Source organism: Oncorhynchus clarkii, chromosome 26, assembly GCF_045791955.1.
Source record: "Oncorhynchus clarkii lewisi isolate Uvic-CL-2024 chromosome 26, UVic_Ocla_1.0, whole genome shotgun sequence".
Classification (NCBI taxonomy): Eukaryota; Metazoa; Chordata; class Actinopteri; order Salmoniformes; family Salmonidae; genus Oncorhynchus; species Oncorhynchus clarkii.
In genome coordinates, this window is record NC_092172.1 from 11,001,606 (window position 1) to 11,024,220 (window position 22,615).

Here is a 22,615-nt window from a genome sequence, read left to right on the forward strand (position 1 = left end):
CTGTCACTGGTAGGGAGGGGGGAGGGGGGGGGGAGCAGAGGGGACGTCCACTGTCGAATGCATCCTAAACAGTATCTTGGCCATCCTCCAAAATGATACCATGATATGATTTTTTTTTGATATAAAGAGGTTTAGTGTACAGTATATATCTGATAATGTATTCTATTGAACCTCTTGTGTGGGCCGGTCCTATAGTTTATTAATGAGATGAATGATTCCTTATGGAGCTCCACACGATTTGATGTGTTGTAGTTCAATAAGGCTGTACAGGTATGGTATTTGGCATCAGGGAGTTCTGACTCCAGTTTCGTTCAGAGGAATAATCCATAAAATATGGAAATTAAACAGAAAATTGACTTAACATAATTTCCCCTACCTCTTCATCAATCAAAAAAAAATAAAAATAAAATTGGGAACAAATAAGCGAATAAATGTGAGCTACAATATCATTTAGAAATGTCTCTGCCTTCAGCAGGCAGAAAAAGGGACATCTTTCCTCCTCTTTTTTTCCTAACACCAATTTTACTGAGACCAGTACTAATAAATATAAATGTTTGTGATTAGCATCTCTGCGGCACAGGTGCATGCATGTTGGTTACAAGAGGAGGCATGTTCCTTCATTTCCGGCGATGAGAAGTACAGTACGCCATAAACGCAGAGTCCAAAACCCAGCTCCCTGATAAATGAATGCACAGATTGTTAATGTACCATTGTGTGGTTCAGCCTCGTGGAGCTTTAAAAAAAATAGACTCCTGCCAAATCGGACCGAGCTGGAGGTGGGGCTTCCCTTTCAAGGTCCAGATTACACAGGATGGAGCTTTAAAGTGACATTATTTTCCCTTTACACATAGGGTCCGGGATTATATAGACAACGCATCCCCCACTGGGTTGCACTACCATGTGCTCTGTAATTCCATTTTTTTCAGACTGGTACTTACTGTTGACACGGGTACTGGTACTAGTACACCGCTGGTCTGTGAGGAGTGACCAGACTGAGAACAGCATTTGGTGTTGAAGTGTCTACTTGGCCTTGTGTACCGTACCCTAGAATTAGGCTGTTAAAATAATTTTGTCAACAGTAGATTTAATCCGCGGTGTTTTCACAAATTGTTATTATCATAATCATGATTTCATATCTGGTTTAATCTCTCTCGTCAATCTGTGTGGACTTTGCTGGCTCATATACAGTGTATGTAAGCATGCACATAAGCAACTCACTGCCAAGGCACAGCCTCATCATTAATATACTAATCAAATCACTGCTATTTATGTTATATTGACAATGGAAATAAAACAGAACGATTTCTGTTAATATATAAATGAAGGGTTCAATCATGGCGCTGCTTGGAGCAAGAAAACAAGTACCCGGCTGCCGACAAAGACAAAATCAGTCTAAAATAGCTGTTTTTCAGTAGCTGTGAAAATGTTTTATAAGGGGACTGCTGAACACCTGCCTTAAAATGTAGTTTCAACATCTCCCGAATGCCATTTTGCTTAATTGACTTGGAAATGGCCCAAATGTATTGCTGATTTCGGTCTAATTAATATTAATAATAAATGCCATTATTAACATCAAAGAACATCTGGTGCCCCTGTTTACCCGCGTGCCTTATATGTAACACATTTTGCGTCTGTTTCATCTCACAAACATCACGGGGGTAAACACTTTCTGAATGTCTTACTCGTTGTGTTTTATTTCATTTTGTTACACAGGGTCACTGATAGCAACCTCTGCCCAAGTGCTAGTGGGTTCATCTCGTGTGCATGTGGTCTTTCAGATGCTTGAGTGTTTTTCCTGGTCTGAAGCTGGTTGCTGTGATACCTTAGAGGGTTCTGGGTCCCTGGTGGACCCCCCCCACACACACACACACACGCACACACAAAAAAAGTGCTTTCACTAGCATCTGCATAGTGGTCTGCATTAGGAGTTTTGTGCCCATAAATCACACACTAAATAACTTTAATCTAACATTTCATTAAGTAGTCCTTGTCAGGTAGTAAAAGCAGGGATAATGCAGTGGTGTTTAATGATAATTGGTGTTTGGTTAATAAATTCTGCGAGTTCAGATTACTTTCTAGCAGTGGCTAGAATGCTAGCCTCAGCAGTGTAACTAAACCTCAAATTGATTAACTCGCATGAACCAGCCGTTCACAAAGATGGCACCCGTCCAAATAAAGAAAGAGAACAGAGCATCAGCCGGATGGTGTTGTGTTGCTCCGGCGTAAGGAAATCAACTCCCCCCGGGCGCATTTTTAAAAGCCTAATGCCTTTCAAATGATGTCATCACATTTTACTTGCTCTCTCTCTTTTTTTTTGTTGAAATCCACACGTTTCCTTACCATATTTTTTGTTCTCGGCGTGACAGTAGTTACATCGAGGGAGAGGGCACTGGCTTTGACAGAACACGTGATGCATTACAATAATGGAGAGAGAGAGAGGGAGACATCTTGTGTTTTTATGACACAATTTGATCTTTTTTTTTTTTTTTTGTGAAAGTGATATCACTGTAATCAAAACCACAGAACAATTTAGCCTGGAAGTGTGATTGAAAGAGCACCATTAAGGAAGAGGCCTTTCCCCTTAGTTATTTCTTTCTTGTTGTTGTTTTATCCATTAATGGGAACAGGGTGTGGTCCGTCTGGAGGGGCTGTCTCAGAGGACAGACACACACACGCACACGCGCACACACACACACACACACACACACACACACACACACACACACACACACACACACACACACACACAAACAGGTACGAGTGTTGCATGTGTCGGTGGGCTCCTGTGGCATTTCCCCTTGGTTGGTTGAGGAGATTTTTATTGTGACACTAGCAGAGCTCCTGGTGTCAGAGCTGTAGTGCAGCAGACAGCAGCCAGAATGACTGATACTCATCCTCCTCCCAGATGGCCTGTACAACTCTGCTCCAATCTGATCTCAGCCCTTTGTTCTGTTATGTTCCATTACATTTGGATGAGCCCAATAAAATCAGAGCTGCTCTCAAATCAGAAAGCCTGAATTATATATGCACGGGTGTGATATTATTCCACTGCAACAGAGCCTGGATGTGTCAGTTTGTATGTAACTGGAAAAGCAGTGCTTGGCGGAAAAGAGGACAACGTATTGATAACGCAGATTAGATTAGCTAAGGAAAATAGCAAGCTACAACATTGCAGTTTGCAGTGTGTAGTAAGATAAGTACAGTAGTATTAAGGATGTTTCATTCAATTGTGTCATTTTATTTATTAGCTAAACGTGCGTGTTAGATCAATAGTCATTGTAGAAATGACATTGATCACTAAGAAATGACAACAGTGAAAGCGTCTGACCATATCCATGGAAGGCTTTTCGCTCCCCTCTGGGTAACATTAACTTGAACTAAGCCAACTTAAAGCACTAAACATGTATAACACTAGCTGTGGCCTAACAGTACACTAACAGTGTGTGCACTGTAGCCGTCTCTGAGTGATAGCATTGGGAGTTATGGTTGCAAGACTTAACAGGGTAATATATGAAGCCAATGGCTTGCCTGTGACAATCATTTTTATTGTTGTTTCTCTTGCAGATTTTCCCTTTTGCATAAAAAGGAGCAAAGCAATGGAAAATCAATGCATGGAGAATAGTTATAGGGGGCGAGTTATCGAGAATCTCTCTGTCCCAGACTCGCTCCTCCTGGAAGACCACGTGTAAATGTATGAGATGACCTTCAAATGTCATAAATGTGTTGCGCAATAAACTGTCAATATTTGTGGTTATACAGCGCAGGATGACTTTTACAGTAATTGGAACAGCCCTATTAAAAGCTTGGGATCAGTCAGCTGATTAAGGACAACCACACTGGACGCCTATCGCCTGGGACTCTCTCTCTCTCTCTCTCTCTCTCGCTCTCTCTTTCTCTCTCTCTCTCTCTCTCTCGTCCATACACTACATGAACAGATACATTGAAGTGTTGGTGTGTGTGCAGGTGTGCTTGAGTATTTGTTTGCGTGCAAGTGTATAGCGATTGGAACCTTCATTGTTGAAGGACTGTTAGATGCTGGAGTGCATCCTCTTCCTGGAACAGGGTCAGTATTAACCCTGCCACACAGAGGGCCAGAGGTTGAGGCTGGCCATAAGCTGTGTTTTTAGGGGTTCAATTCAACTCCATCTGGGGTGGACAGGTGGAGCTGTGTTTGCTACGCGAGAGAGGTGGAAACTTTGCCAAGAGGGGAAATGTCAAGTGGTGTAAAATGTGTTTGTGGAGAATTTAGCTACAGTGCAGTATGTGTACAGATGTAGGATCTCAAGGCTCGAACACATGGCGCCGAATGTGGATCTAGCGTTCGTCTGCCGATCGTCTGTGCGTTGTGCTTTGGGGACCGGCAGCTGTAGATTCTACATGTAAAATCGGTGCGCAAACTATGCTCTGAGTTGCTAAATACTCTCAGCCAGCAAACGCTATTGTTGTTTCTTAGCCCTTAATTTGAGCCAGTTTCCTACAGCAAGAAAATAATCCTGCAGCAACAGGAAATGTGAACTATTATGTGGATTATAATTCATGCAATTTTTTTTTTGTAGCAGTTGATACATTTTTCTTAAGGGAAAAGTGGAAATGACAAACGTTAGAAGCCTTTTTAAACACACTACAAGTTGGAATGTTGCAACAGGGTGATCAAATGAAGGTCCTACGTCTGTATATGGACTGCAGACATGTTGGGATTATTGATTAGAAAAGCCTTGTGTCTGGGCCTTGGTTTGGAGAGGGTGGGTTTGGAAAGGTCACATGCAGATCAGAAATGGGTGTACAGTGGGAACGGGGCTATGGTTGTTACAGTAAAGGATATATAAACTGTTCAATACTGTATGCCTGTCGGCTTGGGGCGGTCACATGCACATAATTACAATAGTACACTGTACTATAAGCAGTGTGGGTGCAGAGTCATGTGATCAGTGCCAGCAGTAGGAGGACTTGCTGACTTCAGCCTTTCCTTTAAACCTTATTTGACTCTTAAAGAGGAACAGATTAGGCTACTGGAAGAAATACTTTTGATTGTGTGGCATGGTTGCCTAAGTGGGCTGCTCTATTCAGACGCTCACCCTCCCCACGCGCATACCATGTCATGTGCCGGACTAGAACCTTATGTGGGCTTTGGTGTGGGTCATGCACTGACTGGCTTGCAACGTAAGGGGTGATGGGGTGGAGCCATGGACAGAATACTTCATCTTACTGTGAACTGGTACTTCTTCCTGAGTACCCACGGTGCGAAAGGGTATGTGGTTGAACAAGGTTATCATGTTGGCATTGGGCTCTGGAGATTCACTCCACCTCGTCGGTCATTCTGCTTGACTAGAGTGTAGCTTTCATAACACATCAGAGCTTACAAGGACTTCTTGAGCAACCGGTCTATACAGTTAGCTGGTCATGTAGTGAGGTCATGGCCCGTATCAACGCATGAGACAACGTCCTCACCTCACGATTCTGCCGCCGTCAGCCCTTCTCAAATCTATTTCAGTTCCTCCTGAGATGCGGGTGATTATGTGGAGAGCGGTTGTTGGTCTCCACACGTCTGTGCGGTATTAGTGGCAGTTCAAGCAGGGTGAGGTCACTCTTATCACCCTCTCGTATCTCTGACAGGTAGCGACGCTACCTGTCAAACTCAGGGCGCTACGGAGACGCGTTGGCCCACTGCTGACAGAGCCATTTCTTTCCTTGTATTGTTCATTTCAACACAATCCGCCATATGCTACCAGAAGATGATGATCGCGGGGATGAAACATTACGACGGGAGTGGGAGAGTGTGGAGGGGGTCGGGCCCGGTGTTTCTAAAGGAGCCTGAAAGCTTATGAACTGTCAGCGTTCTGTCAACTTGAAACGGGTGTGTGTGTGGGGGGGGGGGGGGTAGCGGCAAAACGTGAACCCATTGATGTGTTTTACTTTGTGTGGTGTTAGCAGATTTGGATGGAAAAGGAGGACAAAAGCAAAGAAAAGTGTGTTTTCTGACATGGTGACGGTTTGCAGTGACACTCACCACCGTGTGTGTCTGTCTGTGTGTGTCTCTCTTGTTGCTCCAGATGTCGGGGATGACCTGGGGAAGACGACGGGGAGTGTTCAGCAGGCCCCCTCCCAGCACAGGGACAGGAGCCTGGGCTCGGCCATCAAGGACTGCCCCTACTGTGGGAAGACCTTCCGCACCTCCCACCACCTCAAGGTCCACCTGAGGATACACACAGGTCAGTGGAGTGAGTTCCCCTTGGATATTACTGCTACCACCATTTTGCCTTCTGCCACCGCTCTCTGCCTACAACTCGAGTCAACACCATTTGGCCATGTTCAATACCATTGGCGGGAAAAGTTATTCGAAGCGCACACCTCTGCTGTAATCTATGGGACAATGACATTCAGTGGTTCACTTTAGCTACTGTTCTAATCTTATCCATATGTGAGTGTCAAAATAGGTCTCTACCTGGATAACCTTCCGTGTTAGCTGCTGGGAGGTGGAGGTGGTCCCATTGAGAGTAATGAGGTGGACACTGTGTCGACTGACCAGAGCAGGCTGTTATACTGTACCCCGCTACACTACACTGCAAGGTAGACATGTCCCAGTAAATATCCGGGCCATTCTAAGGTCACCTGAGATCAAGGACGTCGGCTCTGCTAATTGTCCAAACAGGCTAATCTAGCACGCTATGTGCTATACGTTACAGCGTGTTTCTACACAATGTTTCTGCATTGAGTGTGTTTTTGCGTGCCTTGTAGCTTTGGAGTACTGCTTGGAATGTAGCATAGAGTACTGTACTGGACCGCCTGTGAAAATCCATGGCATAATGTTGTGAGTCAGCCCATATCAGACACAAAAGAGCATGACCCTAGAAACGAGTGTTTAGCATTTCTTCAGAGCCGTGCTCTAATTACTTGGCTGAGGGGAGAGCTTGAGTGTACGCCCTAGTGACAGTCTACTACACCACGCTACAATACCTCTTCAGTCCGCATGGCTTTCTCTCGTTCTCAGATTAGGCCTGGGAATGACAGAGTACATCCAGTATGCTCATGGAGATCTCTTGAGTTTTTAGGACTACATTTCTTATCAGCCCCTGTTCTTGTTCTGCACTGTAACTGTGAACGCTCTCGGGTATAGAGCGCCTGATGTAGACATCTGAAGACACCATTTTACACCCCCCCCAAAAAAGATGTCATCCTTAAGTGCCAGTAAAGGCATGGCGCAAGCTTTCAGAACATAAGATGGAAATCTCTTGCAGCTGAGGAAATCAATGCTTGCTTTTTTTTTCCCCCTTTCTTTTTTTTCTCTCACCATGCACTTAAAAAGAGAGAAGGGAGACCACCCAAACTGTGCCTCCCCCCTCCCCCTTTAATAAGGACCACATACCTCTGGTCTGGAGGGGAATTAAGGAGCCAGCGTAGCTCGTAGCTCGGCGTAGCGCAGGAGCACTTGTGCACTACCATAATTAGGATCTTTGTGTGAAATAGCACATCCAGGTCATCGAGAGCAGCCCCAACCCTGATGCTGCAGACCTCTGAATACCTCACCGCCAAGAGAGGGGGGTGGGACATGGAAATCTGTTACCTAACAGAGGGGGGCTGAGTTATGCCTGTTTTGAGTGGTACAGTAAGGGTCCCCAGAAGGGCCATATTTCAGCAGATAGGAAACAGAGGCCTCATCCCAGGCCCTCCGTTAAACTTACACGGTGCAGCAGGCCAGGTCCTGCGTAAGCACAACTCAGCATGGTCACTTCGTGCACAGAAACCGTCTGATGTGTCTACAAGATGTTGCCCTTTAAAATGACTCGTACATTATCAGATTGACTTCAGTTTGAAATGATGATGATTACATCAAGGCGATGACTTTTACATCCTGGGCAGATTCCTCCTTGATGGCAAAACAGTGGAACTCAGAGCTGACATGATGCGCCCTTCATCCTAATTCAGTCTGAACAGCACAATGGCATTGCTTATCGGGAGGTGCTCGCAATGTGCAACACAATGTTAGATTAATGACTCGCTAACATTTTGTTGAAAGGAATGAAGTGAATTTAAATTTCTCTAAAAGTTAAAGAGCTAATGTTACAGTATTAATTTCCTCTTGAACAGTGAGTGGGAAAATATCCATTAGTGAAATTAACCACAGTTTCTAGGTAGCTAACATTGTGCAGAATACAGTGTGGGGCCACAGTTAATGAACACTGCAGTGGGTGATATTTCATTATACAAATTAATGCTCACATTTTAATGGGAAAGTCACATAATGAATCTAGGCTTCAGTGACAGCAATTAGAGACACAGATTGTCCCCTTCTGGACAAGGCAGTATTTAGCAGTAAGCAGCTGTGTGTGTAAAAAAAAGAAGGTCTTTGCTCTTGACAATGGCTACGCATAACTTTAGGGGAAATAACCAGTCGAGTTTCCACTCACCTTTAAACGGGGAACAGAGAAAGAGCCAGGCCTTGCCCATGTCACGTAACCTTAACCCAATCAGAATGAATCAATAGGGACCCATGATCTTGCTCTCCATTTCTCTCCCTCTCTCTCTCCTTCTCTCCCTCTCTCCATTTCTTTCCCTCTCTCTCTCTCTCCTCTGTTATTTCAATTTCTCGTTCATGGGCAGGTTTAATACCAACAGCCCCTACCCCTTTTTCCAAACGAGTACCTCTTTGCATGTAACAACACTCCTACATAGTAAACACATATGTTGATGTTTGTTGCTGACCAACAGATATTTAACATTGACTCAAAGGTTAGGCGTTTGGATCGGTTCCTTTCCCCGAAGGGTTTCCCCAGTTCTGCCCAGATAAGATTTGAATAACAGCACTTCTTCCAGTGCATATCGCCTTTCAACGTTACGTAAAGCCATATGGAAATGTATCTGAAAGTATGTCATATCTATTAACTGTTGTAATTGCCCCTCTGTAGTGGCTCTGGGTGTTTATTCTGTGGTTACTATGGAGCTGTGACAAAGCATCCAAAACCAGATGAAATCTGTTGGAGTAGAGGAACTGTTTAAAGAAGTAGAGCAAAAAAAACGCTATGTCCCAGCACTGCGAGGATGAATCCATTGATTATATTTAAACATTATATTAGTTCTCATGAAAAAATACTATTTTTCATAGTACTGTGGCAGGTGATTGTGAAATAGTTGCCCCCATATTTTATGATTTGTATTTAATTGTTTTCCCTTGATTGTGTTAATATGTTTTCTTTATTACATATTACATTTTTTTTGTGGGGGGAGAAATGTATATTTCTAAACAAGGACAAATTATAATTCCTTTCTTTTGTCCCATGGAGATCTGTTGTGTTTCACAGAGGTTGTGCTGTTTGCACTGATATCAATTAAAAGTGGATTAACGGGTACATAATGACCTTTAGCAGTAAATTGTGTGTAATGTTGCAAGGCAGGATACAGTATATTCCCCAGATGTCACACATGCCCCTGACGTATGATTGAGCAGATGTCTTAGTGAGTCCAAATGGTCCACAAAGAACACACACACACACACACACACACACACACACACACACACACACACACACACACACACACACACACACACACACACACACACACACACACACCACACCACACCACACCACCACACCACACCACACATTTACGGTATACATTTTCCAGCCATGTATACATTGATTACTCTTCACGGTTTGTTTAGATAGGTATCATATGTTCAGTTATATTCAGTGGTGTTGTGGAGGGTAAAAGCTTCTGCTAAATGGCATATATTATATTATTATAATATTAAATGCAAGTGAACACAGTTTGCCCACTTTTTTTGCCTAACAGTTTACCCACTGTTTGCGGGAAAAATGCATTGAAAGTATAGGAAGTGTTACCTTATTCACCATGACCGGCGCTCAGAGTTTACCCACTGTTTGTTTACTGTAACGTTATTGTATGTCACTGGTTATATTCAACTGTCTGAAGCCCAAGATTATATATGTCGTCTTATGTTTTTTATATTTGGAATGGTGGTGTTGATAACCATTTTCATCATTAACAGCCTTCCAATTTATTATTTTTTTTTGCAAAAAAACTAATCACCCAAATTTCACTCTAATTTTGGGCCTAGAATATCATTTTGTCCAGTTATAGGAATTGAGAATGATCATTTGCATCAGGGACGTTTCCTTATTAAATCAGCCCAAGCCCCTGTTATCCTGCTTAGAGGATAAGCACTTATTGGGTTAAAAGCTCATCTCGCATGGTTTATTTTAAATATGCTTCAAAATCGCTCTTGTGTTAAAAGAAAAGAACACGGTAGTCTCTCTCTCTCTATCTCCCTTTCCCTCTCTAATTTTCTTTCTCTCTCCGGTATCAATATTGTATTGAGTTTGTATTTGTGGCCCTTTATTTGAGAACTGTGCAGTAGGTCTGCAAGTCCTACAGTCTTTTTCTGGAATGGTGCCCTCCAAATAATGATAAATTACTTGAGCAGTATTCCATTTGCTAATTATATCCATGATTTACTACTGCGAGAATTAAATCATTCAATTCAGTCTTGCGTAACAATGCAACATTTTTTTTTCTGTAAAAAATGGTTTCCATGTGTATAATCTAAACATGGTATAGTTATATATACACACACAATACTTGACAAACATCCTTTTATTCTTGACTTTTTCCAACCCCCTTGCTCTTAACACATTTACAGTTGACGTCGTAAGTTTATATACACTTAGGTTGCAGTCATTAAAACGTGTTTTTCAACCACTCCACAAATTTCTTGTTAACAAACTATAGTTTTGGCAAGTCGGTCAGGACATCTACTTTGTGCACGACACAAGTATTTTTCCAACAATTGCTTACAGACATTTCACTTATAATTCAGTGTATCACAATTCCAGTGGGTCAGAAGTTTACATACACTAAGTTGACTGTGCCTATAAATAGCTTAGGAAATTCCAGAAAATTATGTCATGGCTTTAGAAGCTTCTGATAGGCTAACTGACATCATTTGAGTCAATTGGAGGTGAACCTGTGGATAACATCATGGGGAAATCAAAAGAAATCAGACCTCCACAAGTCTGGTTCATTATTTGGAGCAATTTCCAAACTCCTGAAGGCACCACGTTCATCTGTACAACAATAGTACACAAATATAAACACCATGGGACCACGCAGCTGTCTTACCGCTCAGGAAGGAGATGAGTTCTGTCTCTTAGAGATAAACGTACTATGGTGCGAAAAGTGCAAATCAATCCCAGAACAACAGCAAAGGACCTTGTGAAGATGCTGGAGGAAACCGGTACAAAAGTATCTATATCCACAGTAAAATGAGTCCTATGTCGACATAACCTGAAAGGCCGCTCAGCAAGGAAGAAGCCACTGCTCCAAAACCGCCATGAAAAAGCCAGACTACGGTTTGCAACTGAACACGGTGACAAAGATCGAACTTTTTGGAGAAATGTCCTCTGGTCTGATGAAACAGAAATGGAACTGTTTGGCCATAATGACCATCGTTATGTTTGGAGGAACAACGGGGAGGCTTGCAAGCCGAAGAACACCATCCCAACCATGAAGCACGGGGGTGGTAGCATCATGTTGTTGGGGTGCTTTCCTGCAGGAGGATCTGGTGCACTTCACAAAATAGATGGCATCATGAGGTAGGAAAATTATGTGGCTATATTGAAGCAACTCAAGACATCAGTCAGGAAGTTAAAGCTTGGTCGCAAATGGGTCTTCCAAATGGACAATGACCCCAAGCATGCTTCCAAGTTGTGGCAAAATGGCTTAAGAACAACAAAGTCAAGGTATTGGAGTGGCCCTCACTAAGCCCTGACCTCAGTCCTATAGAAAATGTGTGGGCAGAACTGAAAAAGCCTGTGCGAGCAAGGAGGCCTACAAACCTGACCAAGTTACACCAGCTCTGTCAGGAGGAATGGGCCAAAATTCACCCAACTTATTGTGGGACTCTTGTGGAAGGCTACCGAAACGTTTTACCCAAGTTAAACAATTTAAAGGCAATGCTACCAAATACTAATTGAGTGTATGTAAACTTCTGACCCACTGGGAATATGATGAAATAAATAAAAGCTAAAATAAATAATTCTCTCTAGTATTATTCTGACATTTCACATTCTTAAAATAAAGTGGTGATCCTAACTGACCTAAAACAGATCATTTTTACTAGGATTAAATGTCAGGAATTGTGAAAAACTGAGTTTAAATGTAGTTGGCTAAGGTGTATGTTAACTTCCGACTTCAACTGTAGCTGTAACTTATCCAAGAGAAATGCATGCTAGGAGCATTACTATGCCTAAAAGCCAAGCTTAGCATTTCTGCTTGTTGTTTTTTTATTTCAAATCTGGCTTTGGTTTAAAATATATTGTAATTGCTAACAGGATGTTTTTTATGTTAAGATACTGGTTGTGACTTATCTCTTCAAAGGCAAAGGAGATCAATTTTTCTGGCCAAATTGCGTTTTACCATTCAATTTTACCATTAAAAAAAGATTTATGAATTTTATATACACAGTGTATTTACATAGAGATGCTCTACCTGCACTGTAAGTCAAATGATGCTACTACCACTATTCTACTACCGTGATATACAGATTACCATTCAATTTTACCATTAAAAAATATTTATGAATTTTTATATACAGTGTATTTACATAGAGATGCTCTACCTGCACTGTAAGTCAAATGATGCTACTACCACTATTCTACTACCGTGATATACAGACACATGTTTTCCATATGTACATTCTTGCTCATTTGTGTCAGTTAAAGTTTGTTTTAGTTTCATATGAAGGGACTGTGTCTTCCACTATTTGCTCCAAATAGCCGTAGAGCCATTCAGCTGGGAAGGAATGGAGAGCTTCTTCTCTGTGAATGGTGATTTATGATAAACTGCAAATAGAGAACGTCCGAGAAATCACTGTCTCATCGCCAAGGCAGAGGCCTGTCAGCGAACAAGGCCAAGAGAGTGAGGCCCACCAACAACCGGCATGCAAACAGAGATAACATCGAGACAGTTGTGTTGTCAGTTGAAAATATTATCTCTTGTAGTGGACTGAAAGCACCATATGGTGAAATGGTTTTTATTGCGTCGACATGAGTGATGGCTCACTTTGGAGGAGCTGGATCGACCCGTATTCACATGCCAATCCCCGAATGGAGCTGGGGAGCTGTTTGCTGAATGCAGAATTCTGTTGAATGTTGGTTAACACTGAGATCATTGTGTTGGTTTTCACTGTTGTTCCCTCTCTTGTTCATTTCCTTTCTCTCTCTCTCTCTCTCTCTCTCTCTCTCTCTCTCTCTCTCTCTCTCTCTCTCTCTCTCTCTCTCTCTCTCTCTCTCTCTCTCTCTCTTTTTCTCTCTCTTTCTCTCTCTCTTTTTCTCTCTATCTTTCTTACAGGAGAGAAACCCTACAGGTGCCCTCACTGCGACTACGCAGGCACCCAGTCTGCCTCACTGAAGTACCACCTGGAGCGCCACCACCGTGAGCGGCAGAATGGCGGCGGCCCCTCCTCCGGACACGCCCCTCCCTCTGAGCACAAGGAGGAGCACGGCAAGGGTGGCGTCTTCGCCCGTCCTGATGTCCTCCGCGGTGTCTTCAAGGGCATGCCCTCCAGCCTGGACTTCAGAGGGGGACCGTTGCACCCCCACCAGTGGGCCCCTCCCGGTATGTTGTCCCCCAGGGAGCGTGAGAGGGACAGAGAGCGAGAGCGTAATGGCCTGGGACCTGACACTCCCTCTGAAAGCATGAAGAGCCCAGAGGGCCCCTCCGCCGCAGACGTCCCAGCCAGCTTCAGAGACCTGGGGCGGGCGTACCAGAGTATGGTGGGAAACGGTGTCAACTTCCAGGGCTCCCTGCAGGCCTTCATGGACAGCTTCGTCCTCAGCTCCCTGAAGAAGGAGAAGGAGATGAGAGAGAGCCACCTGCAGTCCCAGCATTACTTTGAGAGTGGTGAGCCCAAAGCCAAGAGGGCTGATACTGGTGAGGAGAAGGCTGAAGCCAAGCCCTCAACGGGCAAGCCTGGGTCCCAGTACGAGCCTCTGGACCTGTCTGTCAATGTCAAGCCTGAAACAGGCTCTCTGCCTGGCTCCTCTGTCACCTTCCAGGACAACGTGGCGTGGCATGGCTGCCTCTTCTGCTCCTTCACCACCTCCTCTGTGGAGCTGATGGCCCTCCACCTGCAGGCCAACCACCTGGGCAAGGCCAAGCAACGGAAGGAGGGCAAGGAGCACCAGGGAGAGCCCTCCCACTTCCTCAAGGCCAGCATGGGCCCAGCCCACCTCCATGACAAAGACAACGACAGAGAGGGGGTGAAGAGCCAGTCAGCCTGGTCCAACCACATGGAGCCCCATGCCAGCATGGGAGCCTTCCAGAGCGACTTCTACAAGCAGTATGGAGGCATGTACGATGGGTCCCCAAGGACCCCAGGCCTCCAGGGGTTTGGAGCGACATGCCCTGACCCAGCCCTGGAGCAGCAGAGCCAGGCCAGAAAAACAGCTGGGGATGAGCTCTCAGACAAGGCCTCCTGCGGGGAGCTGGAGGAGCAGGGACAGTCTGAGGATGAGGAAGGCAGGGCCGACGAGCGCTGCCACAGCACCGAGTCCTCCTCCGCCCAACCGGAGAGACAGCGACCCCACTCTGATGACGAGGAGGAAGAGGAGGAAGAGGACACGGTGGAGGGGGAAGATGAGGACAGTGCCACCTATCAGATGCCGAAGCAGATGCAGGCCGTGTCCCCAGCTAGAGAGGCCCAACGACCAGGGGTCTCCATGGGCCCTGGGGCCCCTTTCCCTCCCCAGTCCCGGCCTCAGCCACCCCTGGAGAAGCAGTGGCAGCAGGGCTTGGGTCTCCTTTCATCTCCTGGTGGTCCCCCGGGGCTGCTGAAGCCAGAACATGCCCATCTCGAGCAGCAGATGAACATGCTGTCCGTCCTGAGGGCCTACAGCTCAGAGAACCTCGCAGCGTTCAACGGCCTTGGAAGTGGCTCAAACAGCGGTGTCGGCATCAAGAGACCAGACGCACCCGGTAAGTGAGCCTGACCCTGCCGCATGGCACCGCCTTTCATCTTATTGTCCCTACGTCCACAAACACACAAACAATGCACACACACGTACACACACACACACACACACACACACACACAAACACACAAAAACACATTCAATATTGTATTTACCTACATTCTCTAACACTACGATATGTACATTTTCCAAAACCCCAATTCATACACCCACAGCATCACACGCTCGTAACTTTGTCCTTAGATTCACAATGAAACTCAGAAACTCACACAGAAAAACGAGATTTTCTCGAAAGTGATTTCGACCTTATTTCAAGCAAGTTTAGAAGCTATTGGAGTGGCGAGTGGCAACAGATTAATCTTTATTACACGTTTATATTAGGGAGACAGTAGTGTCTTCTCTCCCTCCATCCCGGGGAAGGGAATAATCCTGTCTCCTAGAGAGCAGGACCTCAGCTCCCATGTCATCTCAAGCACACAGCGGTTAACTATCTTAGCTCTCATAAAGCCCTCTCCCAAAAGCCCATTACTTTATAAGACCCAAAGATCTATGGGCCTGTGAAAAATGAACTGTCAGCTTTCATGATTCTGTTAAGGTTACAGGCGCTCCTTGAGACTGCTGTTTTTCGGAGTGCCCTTTTGCAGTTTCGGTGATAAAAATCTCAGGGAAAGGGGATCTTCAAGTTGAGCTCATAGCTCAGCACTGTGCCAGCCAGTGTAGAGTTGTACGTAGTAGGATAAGTGAACTACACACTTTAGTCCAGAATTCAACTAGCCATATCAGGAGGATTCCGTCATTGAATATGTCTCTTACTCGCCTCTCATTTTAAATGACAACATACATTTTAAATATTGCATTTCTTGAATATACTGTAACACTAATTAAATGTCACACACACATACGTTTTCCCTGAGGCCTGTTCTCTAGCAACCTGAATTAATTTTGTGTTTAGGTTGATACCGCTGCTCCTATTCTACAAATATCGAATGGCAAGACTGTTATTTTATTTTGTTAGATAAACAATTCCTTTGCAAATAGATTGAGGATTAACGGACCAAAAAATAGGCCTATTTTCATTAAGTTTCGACATGCTGCAAAATACTCAGTATATTTACGTGAGAAATCGTTTTATGATATGCTTTTGTCTTACGGTTTACGAAGTAATTGAATCAAAGCCCAAATTCGAAAGAAATGAATAACAGCACTCTTCAGTCAGTTGGTTTTCTACTTAGAGGTTTAATGTTGTCGGCACGATAATTTACCAGGCAGGGACAGAAATCTGTCTGACCAGTGTATTGTGAATACGTGACCCATCGTAAAGAAATGACACAATTGCTCATGATTAGTTGACCTTTAATGTCATGGAAACTATGTCTGTCATCATGGAACCTGTTGCGTATTTTATAATCTTAGAGGGTCATTCACAGCGATGAAAATCAGTGCCATTTTGACTTTGTAAGTGCTTTTGTGTTGGAATGTCCTCCTTTAATTCAAAAGGCCCTTGTGACGTAGTTACTTTTCCACAGAAGCGAGAATGCCTGACCTTTTTAGATAAGGCTTTGTCTGTGGAACAAAGGGCTTTCTTATGTGTATGTTATTGTCCCCGAGCTCGAGTCAGTCTCTCATTGTAATAGGGCCTGGCTGTTGACTATGTATACAGCTCGGAGGCATTGATAACTCTTTCACAATCGCCTGACCCGGTTACAGTTTTTAGACAACACCAAGAGATAACCCACGAAACATAAGACATGAATATACTCTGTGGGTACAAAACATTACGGACACCTTCCTAGTATTGAGTTGCTCTCAGAACAGCCTCAACTCTTCGGGGCATGGACTCTACAAGGTGTCAACAAGCGTTCCACAGGGAAGCTGGCCCATGTTGACTCCAATGCTTCCCACAGGTGTGTCAAGTCCTTTGGGTGGTGGGACATTCTTGATCCACGCGGGAAACTGTTGAGAGTGAAAAACCCAGCAGCGTTGCAGTTCATGACTCAAACCGTGGCGCCTGGCATCTACTACCATACCCCGTTCAAAGGCACTTAAATCTTTTGTCTTGCCCATTCACCCTCTGAATGGCACACATACGTCACACAAAAATAAAACCCTTCTTTAACCTGTCTCCTCCCCTTAATCTACACTGATTGAAGTGGATTTAACAAGTGACATCAATAAGGGATCATAGCTTTCACCTGGATTCACCCGGTCAGTCTATATAATGGATAGAGCAGGTGTTCCTAATGGTTTGTACACTCTGTGTATGACGTCAGTGTTCATAATCTAGTTGTGTGTGTGTGTGTGTGTGTGTGTGTGTGTGACAGTGTTTAAGTTTCCTAGCCCCGGCAGGGAGGCTGGAGGCTGAGTGGCTAAGCAGCATGTCAGCATGTCAGAGCCCTTGTAGCTGGAGCTTCTCTTGACCCCGTAACACTCACCTCTGTTACACCCCTGATAAATATTCACCATGCGTCCTCCTCTCCTCTCAGGGCAGCAGGGCTCAGTGTCTAGTGTTACACAAGTGTTACACACACTCACCTTTATCAGCCTGTACAAGGAGAGGAGGCACAGGCTACTAACCTCACTAGGCTACATCGTTCCATCAGGCCCTGAGAACCGCCCAAGGAAACCCCTCTCACCCCCACAACCAGGGGCAGAGAAACAGATACTGACCGGACCAGTCCGAACCCACCTCCCCTCTGTATGTGCTGTGAGTGTTCCACAGGCAGGGTCATTCTCAACTAAGGTGCACTTGTACGCTGTTTCTCGGCTAGCTAAGCACAGCTGGATGGAAGTGTGCCAAGCCTGGCCCCGCCTCCTTCTCCACCCCTCACAACGCTCCGTCTCCTGGCAACATCTGCTCCAGAGACCTCACACGTTTGGTTTACAGAGGTGACAGAAGTACAGTAAACAGTCATTCAAAAACCCTTCAGGAAACATTCTCCAAAACTTCACAGTGTGTTTCCTGTAATCAAGTACAGGTGACAGCAGTGCTGTTAGATATGGAGGTCATGGTAGACGCAAGTAACAGGAGATACTCTCACTGCGTGAATATGTAGAGTGCATGGATAATAGTCACGTCTACCTACCCCATATAAAGTAGTAGAAAGTCTTCCTTAATAAAGCCCACTATCCTCTCCCTTCATCCACTCCTCTTCCGTGGGGAATTGCAAGGAACATATTCTCCACAGTTATTTGGGGTGGGGTGGCAAGCCGTCCTGAAAATGTAATTCAGAACTGGCACAATGTGATTATCTGAAGTGGATTAGCATTAGGTTTGCATGCAAATAGAGCATAAATCATTAATATCGAAATTCTCGCCTGAATTTGGGCTGTCGAGCACATGGGCTGGGCTCGACGGAGAGCTGCGCGTCGTAAGTGGCTCTCTCTTCATTATGCCCAGAGCTAGGGGTGGGTCCTTCACACGCACGCGCACACCCACACACACACACACACATTAAATATATGAATGGCGAATCAACAGTGATCATTCCATTCTCCCTCATTTGAGAGAGGTTTCCAGTTGGTATAGTGTGTAGTACAGAGTGTCGTGTTAAGGTTGCTATTGGTCCGCTGTGTTGTTGAGGTCAGCCAATGTGGATGTGTTTCACACAGTCAATCGCCACCTGTGATAGAGGCCTATCTATAGTCAAGACGTGATTAGGCCTGTGCTGTTGCATTACTTAAACAGTACAACATTGAACATTTACACAACAGACTACACATTGTTACAGTGTGCACCTTTCTGTAACACTCCCATGGTCGCTCGTTGGTTGAGATTGGCAGTCTGAAGAGGCAGCGTTGCTGAACGCGTGGGTTGGGAAAGGGCCTGGGTGGGCGCGCTCAGGTGTTGCTGGGAAAATAGCATAACTCAAAGTGAAGCACCTCTCGCAGCAGAAGGAGGGCGATGGAGACAGAGTGATGGATAGAGATCGAAAGCTACGCTCACGTCACTTATAGGTGTATCTCCGGCTTTCTGTGCACAAGGACACTCTGCGTGCGCCCTGTAGTGGCTGGGCTGCTGACTGTCATTGTGGTTGTTTGTTTTGTCGTTGATGATGATAGTTGGATGAATTGCTATCTTGATTCGCCTGCTTTAGGAAAGTGAAAAATTGCTTGTTTGGACAAGTATGAACCAACAACTCAGTGTCACAGTAATGGGATCTAGAAACCTCCCACTACCGCGACCAGCCATTAGATTGTCCTCTGTCCTTATCTATTGCTAAGCTTTAGAGCGAGACTGGCTCAGCGTAGCTAACAGAGTGTGTCATGGAGGGTCACAGCACGGTCATTCAGTGGTGCTGTGCCACCCATGTTATGATGTCCCTTGGGGCAAGGTCACCTGTCACTACCTCAAACGCTGATGTTTACTGCTTAGAGTGTAGTAAAAATCGGAGTCGTCAGCCTCAGCACCCTCACCCGACTTTCGCCACTTAGCCCAGACATTCCAGGGGCATAGAGGGCACTGGTGTTTTTAGCTCGGTGACACGGTCAGGGAGAGCGCCGGCGCGAGTGTTAAACGAAGCCGGTCTATCGGTGTTAATGCTACAGCGCTTGACGTGGATCCAAGGCAAATTAATCTACCAACGCTAGAATGGTAAGGCTCTGGTGGTATGTCTATGGCCAGCATCTTTGGGGAGAAAAGCAGACCGATGATGGGTGTAGGGGTGCAGGGAAGGATGGGTAGGGGTGATGGGGGGGGGTGTATGTCCCCCGCCCCGTGATAATAGTTCATAAGGGCACAACACCCCCTGGTGGAATTGCAGAGGAAAAAGAGGGAGAGATGGGGAGAGAGAGTGGAAAGAATGAAAGAGGGACACCGAGAGGTATTTTCGAGTGAGCGAAGGAAATGGATCATTGTCTATTTCAATATTTCTGCTGCGAAGATGTGCGAATCCACCACATGGCCCTTTGGGTTGATCAATTTGAGAACCCTCAAATGCAGGCGCAGTTTGTTCTCGATGCGCAGTGCACACGTGTCTCGTGCCAGGCTCGCACCGCAGGAAGTTCAGAAGGAGGAGGAGGAGGGAAAGAGAGAGTGAGAGAGAGAGAGAGAGAGAGAGAGAGAGAGAGAGAGAGAGAGAGAGAGAGAGAAAGAAGAACAACGAACACAGACACAGATTGGCTGTGTCAGGAACACAAACTATGTAGAAAATGTAAATGTATTCAAGCCTTCTCTGATATTTTTAGCCCTGAGTACAGCCTCCTCTGACAGCGTCGGTCTGCTATCCTATGCTCGCGGGAGGTTTTTTGTTTCTCGTGTGGGGGGGGGGGTTGTAGGGTTGGTTGACTACTTAGTTCTAGCAGTGTTCATGTCACTGGTGGCCAATTACCTCTGTCAAGAGGGAGAGATTTGGCCCTCCCTGTGTGGGACTTGAACCCGCAATCATGGAGGTCAGACGCAGGGTTGTGCTACTCCAGGGCCTGTCAGCCCCCCCACTACTGAGCAGTGCCTGTTTCAAGCTCAGACCAGAGTAGTAAAAGGATCATATGGGTGGGTCCCTCTGAACAGGTTCTTTAAAGTTATTATGAGCATTAAGAACATAAGGTGCCTTTCCTTGACTGGGGGATGTCACTGATGTACAGGATCAGAGCTGGTATTACAGCTCCGTTACTTTCTCTGTCGAGAAGAAGGCAGGGCTTTGCAGTTCAAACACTTCCTCTCATACTGCGACTCATACAGTCTCTCTCTCTCTCTCTCTTTATTTCTCTCTCTCTCTCTCTTGATTTCTCTCTCTATCGTGCACACAAGCACACACACACATATGTAATCATTCATTAGGATACAGTAGTAAAATGCAGTCTCTGAAACACACACACACACACACACACACACACACACACACACACACACAGATTAAAGCCTGTGTTCTTTACAGCTTTTTCAATTTGCTGCTCAGTAATTACCAAAGCCACCTAATTCATGGACCCATGGACTATTATAGGAAAACAGAGTGAGCGACAGTGATACCAGCATTCCCAGTCAGACTCGAAAGATATTTATATATTTTCTGTGTTGTATTCCTTCCCTAACTGTGTAACCCTCTTAATACACTGTGATAGGATGAAACCTGGTAATTGCCAATAATACTGTCCTCATCAGGTGGCTAATTATCATTCATTTGGTCTTTGTTAGTCTGTTAGTGTACAAACACAGCCACACAGCTCTGACAAGTAGGGAGGGCTGGGTACAAACACAGCCACACAGCTCTGACAAGTAGGGAGGGCTGAGTACAAACACAGCCACACAGCTCTGACAAGTAGGGAGGGCTCGGTACAAACACAGCCACACAGCTCTGACAAGTAGGGAGGGCTCGGTACAAACACAGCCACACAGCTCTGACAAGTAGGGAGGGCTCGGTACAAACACAGCCACACAGCTCTGACAAGTAGGGAGGGCTCGGTACAAACACAGCTCTGACAAGTAGGGAGGGCTGGGTACAAACACAGCCACACAGCTCTCACAAGTAGGCAGGGCTCGGTACAAACACAGCCACACAGCTCTGACAAGTAGGGAGGGCTGGGTACAAACACAGCCACACAGCTCTCACAAGTAGGGAGGGCTGGGTACAAACACAGCCACACAGCTCTCACAAGTAGGGAGGGCTGGGTACAAACACAGCCACACAGCTCTCACAAGTAGGCAGGGCTCGGTACAAACACAGCCACACAGCTCTCACAAGTAGGCAGGGCTCGGTACAAACACAGCCACACAGATCTCACAAGTAGGCAGGGCTCGGTACAAACACAGCCACACAGCTCTCACAAGTAGGGAGGGCTGGGTACAAACACAGCCACACAGCTCTGACAAGTAGGGAGGGCTGGGTACAAACACAGCCACACAGCTCTGACAAGTAGGGAGGGCTGGGTACAAACACAGCCACACAGCTCTCACAAGTAGGGAGGGCTGGGTACAAACACAGCCACACAGCTCTCACAAGTAGGCAGGGCTCGGTACAAACACAGCCACACAGCTCTCACAAGTAGGCAGGGCTCAGTACAAACACAGCCACACAGATCTCACAAGTAGGCAGGGCTCGGTACAAACACAGCCACACAGCTCTCACAAGTAGGGAGGGCTGGGTACAAGCACAGCCACACAGCTCTGACAAGTAGGGAGGGCTGGGTACAAACACAGCCACACAGCTCTGACAAGTAGGGAGGGCTGGGTACAAACACAGCCACACATCTCTGACAAGTAGGGAGGGCCGGGTACAAACACAGCCACACAGCTCTCACAAGTAGGGAGGGCTGGGTACAAACACAGCCACACAGCTCTCACAAGTAGGGAGGGCTGGGTACAAACACAGCCACACAGCTCTGACAAGTAGGGAGGGCCGGGTACAAACACAGCCACACAGCTCTGACAAGTAGGGAGGGCTGGGTACAAACACAGCCACACAGCTCTGACAAGTAGGGAGGGCCAGGTACAAACACAGCCACACAGCTCTGACAAGTAGGGAGGGCTCGGTACAAACACAGCTCTGACAAGTAGGGAGGGCTGGGTACAAACACAGCCACACAGCTCTCACAAGTAGGCAGGGCTCGGTACAAACACAGCCACACAGCTCTGACAAGTAGGGAGGGCTGGGTACAAACACAGCCACACAGCTCTGACAAGTAGGGAGGGCTCG

At 45.7% G+C, this 22,615-nt stretch overlaps 1 protein-coding gene across 4 annotated transcripts in view; it reads left to right on the forward strand.

The window, feature by feature from the left end:
• LOC139385054 (zinc finger protein 536-like) overlaps positions 1–22,615 on the forward strand; it is a 173,880-nt gene that overhangs the window by 122,514 nt on the left and 28,751 nt on the right. For 3 of the 4 annotated variants that reach the window (XM_071130097.1, XM_071130095.1, XM_071130096.1), the window contains exons 5-6: positions 6,051–6,218; positions 13,366–14,991. In XM_071130097.1, the coding sequence (XP_070986198.1) occupies positions 6,051–6,218; positions 13,366–14,991 (1,794 nt within the window). The remainder of the gene's footprint in view (positions 1–6,050; positions 6,219–13,365; positions 14,992–22,615) is intronic. The other variant, XM_071130098.1, reaches the window with a different exon arrangement.